Source organism: Nerophis lumbriciformis, linkage group LG12 (genome assembly GCF_033978685.3).
Source record: "Nerophis lumbriciformis linkage group LG12, RoL_Nlum_v2.1, whole genome shotgun sequence".
Taxonomy (NCBI): Eukaryota; Metazoa; Chordata; class Actinopteri; order Syngnathiformes; family Syngnathidae; genus Nerophis; species Nerophis lumbriciformis.
Window position 1 is genome coordinate 550,748 of NC_084559.2, and position 7,594 is coordinate 558,341.

At 39.9% G+C, this 7,594-nt stretch overlaps 1 protein-coding gene across 4 annotated transcripts in view; it reads left to right on the plus strand.

The window, feature by feature from the left end:
* LOC133595778 (autism susceptibility gene 2 protein-like) overlaps nucleotides 1–6,797 on the plus strand; it is a 67,263-nt gene extending 60,466 nt beyond the window's left edge. For all 4 annotated transcript variants that reach the window (XM_072914225.1, XM_072914226.1, XM_072914227.1 and 1 more), the window contains one exon: nucleotides 4,935–6,797. In XM_072914225.1, the coding sequence (XP_072770326.1) occupies nucleotides 4,935–6,237 (1,303 nt within the window). In that variant the 3' untranslated portion in view covers nucleotides 6,238–6,797. The remainder of the gene's footprint in view (nucleotides 1–4,934) is intronic.
* Nucleotides 6,798–7,594: the final 797 nt, after the last annotated feature.

A 7,594-nucleotide genomic window follows, 5' to 3' on the forward strand; every position in this document is an offset into this window, starting at 1 on the left:
GGGAAAAAAACAGGAAAAAAATCTCGGATTCTTTCTAAGTACAAAAACGAGAGAGGGTAAAAAGCACCTCCTTTTACCCTCTTTCGATCAGGCACTTAGAAAAAAAACGTACAAAACGAGAGAAGGTAGAAAGCACCCCCTTTTACCCTTTTTCCAAGTACAAAAACGAGAGAGGGTAAAAAGCACCTCCTTTTACCCTCTTACGATCAGGCACTTTGAAAAAAAAACGTACAAAAACGAGAGAAGGTAGAAAGGACCCCCTTTTAACCTCTCTCGATCAGGTACTTAGAAAAAAAAACGGGGAAAAAATCTGGGATTTTTTTCCAAGTACAAAAACGAGAGAAGGTAAAAAGCACCCCCTTTTACCCCCTCTCGATCAGGTACTTAGAAAAAAAAAACGGGGAAAAAATTATTGGATTTTTTTCTAAGTACAAAAACGAGAGAAGGTAAAAAGCACCCCCTTTTACCCCCTCTCGATCAGGTACTTAGAAAAAAAAAACGGGGAAAAAATTATTGGATTTTTTTTCTAAGTACAAAAACGAGAGAAGGTAAAAAGCACCTCCTTTTACCCTCTCTCGATCAGGTACTTAGGGGAAAAAAGCGGGGAAAAAATTATTGGATTTTTTTCTAAGTACAAAAACGAGAGAAGGTAAAAAGTACCCCCTTTTACCCTCTTTCGATCAGGCACTTAGAAAAAAAACCGTACAAAACGAGAGAAGGTAAAAAGCACCTCCTTTTACCCTCTTTCGATCAGGCACTTTGAAAAAAAAACGGGGAAAAAATCTGGGATTTTTTTCCAAGTACAAAAACGAGAGAGGGTAAAAAGCACCTCCTTTTACCCTCTTTCGATCAGGTACTTAGAAAAAAAAAACGGGAAAAAAATTATTGGATTTTTTTCTAAGTACAAAAACAAGAGAAGGTAAAAAGCACCTCCTTTTACCCTCTTTCGATCAAGTACTTAGGGAAAAAAAACGGTGGAAAAATTATTGGATTTTTTCCAAGTACAATAACGAGAGAGGGTTAAAAAGCACCTCCTTTTACCCTCTTTCGATCACGTACTTAGGGAAATTACGGGAAAAAAATTATTGGATTTTTTCTAAATACAAAAACGAGAAAGGGTAAAAGCACCCCCTTTTACCCTCTTTCGATCAGGTACTTAGAAAAAAAAACGGGGAAAAAATTATTGGATTTTTTCTAAGTACAAAAACAAGAGAAGGTAAAAAGCACGTCCTTTTACCCTTTTTCGATCAGGTACTTAGAAAAAAAACAGGGGAAAAATATTGGATTTTTTCTAAGTACAAAAACAAGAGAAGGTAAAAAGCACCTCCTTTTACCCTCTTTCGATCAGGTACTTAGGGGAAAAAAATGGGGGAAAAATTATTGGATTTTTTCTAAGTACAAAAACAAGAGAGAGTAAAAAGCACCTCCTTTTACCCTCTTTCGATCAGGTACTTAGGGAAAAAAACCGCGGAAAAAAATTATTGGATTTTTTTCTAAGTACAAAAATGAGAGGATAAAAAGCACCCCCTTTTACCCTCTTTCGATCAGACACTTAGAAAAAAAAACGGGAAAAAAATCTGGGATTTTTTCCAAGTACATAAACGAGAGAAGGTAAAAAGCACCTCCTTTTACCCTCTTTCGATCAGGTACTTAGAAAAAAAAACGGTGGAAAAATTATTGGATTTTTTCCAAGTACAAAAACGAGAGAGGGTAAAAAGCACCTCCTTTTGCCCTCTTTCGATCAGGTACTTAGGGGAAAAAAACGGGGGAAAAATTATCGGATTTTTTTCTAAGTACAAAAACGAGAGAGGGTAAAAAGCACCCGCTTTTACCCTCTTACGATCAGGTACTTAGAAAAAAAAACTTACAAAAACGAGAGAAGGTAAAAAGCACCTCCTTTTACCCTCTTTCGATCAGGTACTTAGGGAAAAAAACAGGAAAAAAATCTAAGATTTTTTCTAAGTACAAAAACGAGAGAAGGTAAAAAGCACACCTTTTTACCCTCTTTCGATCAGGTACTTAGGGGAAAAAAACGGGGAAAAAATTGTTGGATTTTTTTCTAAGTACAAAAACGAGAGAAGGTAAAAAGCACCTCCTTTTACCCTCTTTCGATCAGGTACTTAGGGGAAAAAAACGGGAAAAAAATTATTGGATTTTTTTCTAAGTACAAAAACGAGAGAGGGTAAAAAGCACCTCCTTTTACCCTCTCTCGATCAGGTACTTAGGGAAAAAAAACGGGAAAAAAATTATTGGATTTTTTTCTAAGTACAAAAACGAGAGAAGGTAAAAAGCACCCCCTTTTACCCTCTTTCGATCAGGTACTTAGAAAAAAACGGGGGGAAATTATTGGATTTTTCCCAAGTACAAAAACGAGAGAGGGTAAAAAGCACCCCCTTTTACCCTCTCTCGATCAGGCACTTGGAAAAAAAAACAGGAAAAAAATCTGGGATTTTTTCCAAGTACAAAAACGAGAGAGGGTAAAAAGTACCCCCTTTTACACTCTTTCGATCAGGTACTTAGAAAAAAAAACGTACAAAACGAGAGAAGGTAGAAAGCACCCCCTTTTACCCTCTCTCGATCAGGTACCGGTACTTAGGAAAAAAACGGGAAAAAAATCTGGGATTTTTTTCCAAGTACAAAAACGAGAGAAGGTAAAAAGCACCCCCTTTTACCCTCTTTCGATCAGGTACTTAGGAGAAAAAACGGGAAAAAAAATTTGGGATTTTTTCTAAGTACAAAAACGAGAGAAGGTAAAAAGCACCTCCTTTTACCCTCTTTCGATCAGGTACTTAGGGGGAAAAAATGGGGGGAAAATTATTGGATTTTTTCTAAGTACAAAAACGAGAGAGGGTAAAAAGCACCTCCTTTTACCCTCTTTCGATCAGGCACTTGGAAAAAAAACAGGAAAAAAATCTGGGATTTTTTCCAAGTATAAAAACGAGAGAAGGTAAAAAGCACCTCCTTTTACCCTCTTTCGATCAGGTACTTAGAAAAAAAAACGTTCAAAACGAGAGAAGGTAGAAAGCACCCCCTTTTACCCTCTTTCGATCAGGTACTTAGGGGAAAAAACGGGGGAAAAATTATTGGATTTTTTTTTTAAGTACAAAAACGAGAGAGGGTAAAAAGCACCTCCGTTTACCCGTGTGTATGTGTATGTATGTATGTATGTATGTATGTATATATATATATATATATATATATATATATATATATATATATATATATATATATATATATATATATATGTATATATATATATATATATATATATATATATATATATATATATATATATATATATATATATATATATATATAGATATATATATATAGATATATTTATATTTATTTATTTATGCAAATAACATTTAATATACAACCATATACCAAATCTTTATTTGCTTGTTGTAACTCTCTCGAAATAAACAAACTATTTTTTATATTGTCAACTCTAAATGTTATAAAACACATATTGAAAATACTTCCAATGTGTACTGGTCCATCTCAGGCAACTTGATTTTTTTATTCAATAATAATAATAATACACTTTATTTGGTATAGCGCTTTTCAGAGTACTCAAAGACGCTTTACAGGGTAAAAAATTTAAATATTATATATATATATATATATATATATATATATATATATATATATATATATATATATATATATATATATATATATATATATATATATATATTTGCACAAGGTTCTTAAAAAATACTCATTTAAAAGTAGCAATGGTGAATTTTTAGCATTTTCAATCTTTTGGCCTTATTTTGGCCTGCAAATGATGTGAATGATGCAACTTCCTGAGGCCCATATGACTGGTGGAATATTCTATATCTTTATATATATATATATATTTATATATATATACATATATTATTATAAAAAATCTCCTGATGATTGAGGGAACCCCCCCTCATGAAACAGGCCTGTAGAGATGAAATAGTCTTGTGATTTTTTTCCCCCACACATACATATATATATATATATATATATATATATATATACATATATATATATATATACATATATATATATATATATATATATATATATATATATATATATATATATATATATGTATATATATATATACATATATATATATATATATATATATATATATATATAAAGAGAGAGAGATAATGTGTAAGGGTAACCCCAGGTACATGACTTAAAATGTGAATTTTAACTATTTTTTTAAAGATTTCTGAGCAAAGTTGGGATAAGGAGTAACAACTATTTTTAGATGTAGCTTTCTGCAGGATTCAAACAAATATATTTCATAATATTTTAGGACTCAGGCACAGGCAATAAAAGGTATAGTTTCCAGTTAAGGCGGTTTATCTTTTAAATTGTATTTGAATAAATATGCAATGTGTCGGACACCTTGCTTATAAAAACTAAATTACAGTTCATTTTATCATGCATTTATGCATTTTATTCCCTAGGGACGCAAATGGCACTGATTCGGTGGAATGACCTAAAAACTGTCTCAAAAGATGTACGTGGTCCACAAACCAACAACATAACAGTTCACCAGTCAATGACAAATATCCAATGTTAAGAATGTATAATATATTTACTATGTATTATTCATTTAACCAATAAAAAACCTGTCTGAAATGGACAATATGCAGCAAATCCTGAATGGTAGTTTGTCTTATGTGGAGATGGGTACAGGAATTGGTTATTTTATACAAGTATAACCCATTTACCATTTATATAATACTTGCAAATGAGACTCAAATTGTAATAAGTTAAATGTTACATTAAAAAATGTGGTTATTAAACAAATGATTTATTAACACATGAACCCACACAAAGATTCAAATGTCAACGGTATCCATCCACAAATTTGAGTCAAGAGACAGTAACCTTGGCAACGTGACTTCAAAACTAAAGCCATGGTCTTGTCATCACAGGGATTCCGTGGAACGCAACCGCCACTCCAACCGCTCGTCTCCGGCCTCCGCACCGGTCAGCTACCAGATCAGCAGCTTGATCCGCTCCAACAGCCAGAGCAGTGACCCGGGACGCCATCACAGCGGCAGCGTGGATCGGGTACGCGAGGCAGAGAAAGAGCTCCTGGAACGCCACAGGGACTCCTCCGCCATGGCCGACGTCAAGATCAAGGAGAGCCGCTCGCCCGGCAAAGAGATGCTGGACCGGAGATCATCCGAGGACTCCATCAAAGCGGCTCAACGTTCTCCGTCTCCATACTCGCTGAAGGCGGTGATCACTGAGCAGAGTCTGAAGATGGCGGGAGGGCCTCCGCCGACGCTGAAAGACGGCGACAGGAAGGAGCCCCCGACTGCGGAGCAACTCCACAAGGTGAAAAATGACATGAAGATCAAGGAGGAGAAGAAGGAAGAGCAGGAGGTCATGGTGGTGAGTTCCGAGCCCGCCACCCAACCGCCTCCCCAGATGCACTCATTGCCCATGGGCCAGCCTGGAAACCCACACCACCACCACCCTCCCTTGTCCCAGCAGCCTCCTCTGCCGTCCCCACGCTGCACCGACATGTCCGCCCACGGTCTGCACGGCGTCCCCATGGCACACTCGCTTCCCCTGTCCATGAGCGCCATGCCTCAGATGGGCAGCCTCAACGTCCTGGACCGGGCCCGCATGGCTCCCTTCATGGGCGTGAGTCCGCTGGCGGGCAGGGAGCGCCTCCCCCACCACGCCTTCCCTTGGGACCCTCTCCGAGAGGCCTACCGCAGCCTGGACCTGCAGCGGCGCATGGACTTCCAGCTCCGGGCGGAGCAGGGACATCGCTACCCCAGCATGTACGAGCAGGAGCGGGCGTACCGCGAGAGGGAGGCGCACGACTACTCCCACCACGAACACCTGCTGGAGGTACGGCGGGAGCACGAGAGGATGAGGCAGCAGGCGGAGGAGCGAGAGCGCCAGCACCTGCGGGAGGAGCTGGACCGAGCGCGGCTCCATCAGCTCCACCAATCCCCGATGGAGGGCCACCTGCCTCACATGCCTCCATTCATGCCCCACCTCGGGGGAATGCCCTACCCCAGACTCAGCCCCTCCACCGGGCACAACGGCCTTCTGAACAGAACACCCCCGACCGCCGCCCTCAGCGCCCCCCCGCCGCTCGTGCCGGCCGGCAGCGCCAGGTCGGCCTCCCCCAGGAGGACTACCCCCCTCACCACCACCCAGGACCCGCGGGACTACTCGCCGTCTCGCAACCCCAAAGAGGTAGAGGCGCGGTAGCTCGGCGGATGGAAATTGTCCTCGGAAAGAAAAATGCACTCCTCTTCCCCTGAAGGGTATGATTGTACAAAGTGTCTGACGGAAGCACACGCCATGGAATATTTTTAGCTGGTTTGAGTACGAGAACACTAGAATGTGTCTGTTTATATCGCCCCCCCTAAATATTTGATAACTATTAATATATTCATCAAATCAACTTTTTTCCAGTATGGAGTGAAGAAAGAGCAGGTTTGTACATTTGCTAGCCTCCATGTAAAGATGTCATTTCTATGAATTTGATGTCATTTGTGCATTTGGTCACAACACCCGCGCCCGTGGATTGTGGTCACCTTCACCCCGACACCCGGTAAAAGACTGCACCGTCAATTGCCGTATTTTTCGGAGTATAAGTCGCAGTTTTTTTTTCATAGTTTGGCCCGGGGGTGCGACTTATACTCAGGAGCGACTTATGTGTGAAATTATTAACACATTAGCGTAAAATATCAAATAATATCATTTAGCTATTCTTGGTGTTGGGTTTTATCAAATAAATTTACCCAAAAAATGCGACTTAAATATGTTTTTTTCCTTCTTTATTATGCATTTTTGGCCGGTGCGACTTATACTCCGGAAAATACGGTACTCACCCCCAAATTCTCGACTCGACACCTCCGCTCCGGACAGGCCAACCTCCGAGGACAAAGCTACAAACAATGGGACCGGGCTTTCTGCTCCGCCGCTACCAGCCTGTGGGTTGCTCTCCCTGACCACCTGAGGGCACCACAGACTGTGGATGCTTTTAAAAAAGGCTTAAAAACCCTTCTTTTTAAAAAAGCCTTTTTTATAGATACCGTATTTTTCGGAGTATAAGTCGCTCCGGAGTATAAGGCGCACCGGCCGAAAATGCATAATAAAGAAGGAAAAAAACATATATAAGTCACAGTGGAGTATAAGTCGCAGTTTTTTTTCATATTTTGGCCGGGGGTGCGACTTATACTCAGGAGCGACTTATGTGTGAAATTATTAACACATTAGCGTAAAATATCAAATAATATCATTTAGCTATTCTTGGTGTTGGGTTTTATCAAATAAATGTCCCCAAAAAATGCGACTTATACTCCAGTGCGACTTAAATATGTTTTTTTCCTTCTTTATTATGCATTTTCGGCCGGTGCGACTTATACTCCGAAAAATACGGTACTCACCCCCAAATCCTCGACTCGACACCTCCGCTCCGGACAGGCTAACCTCCGAGGACAAAGCTACAAACAATGGGACCGGGCTTTCTGCTCCGCCGCTCCCAGCCTGTGGGTTGCTCTCCCTGACCACCTGAGGGCACCACAGACTGTGGATGCTGTTAAAAAAGGCTTAAAAACCC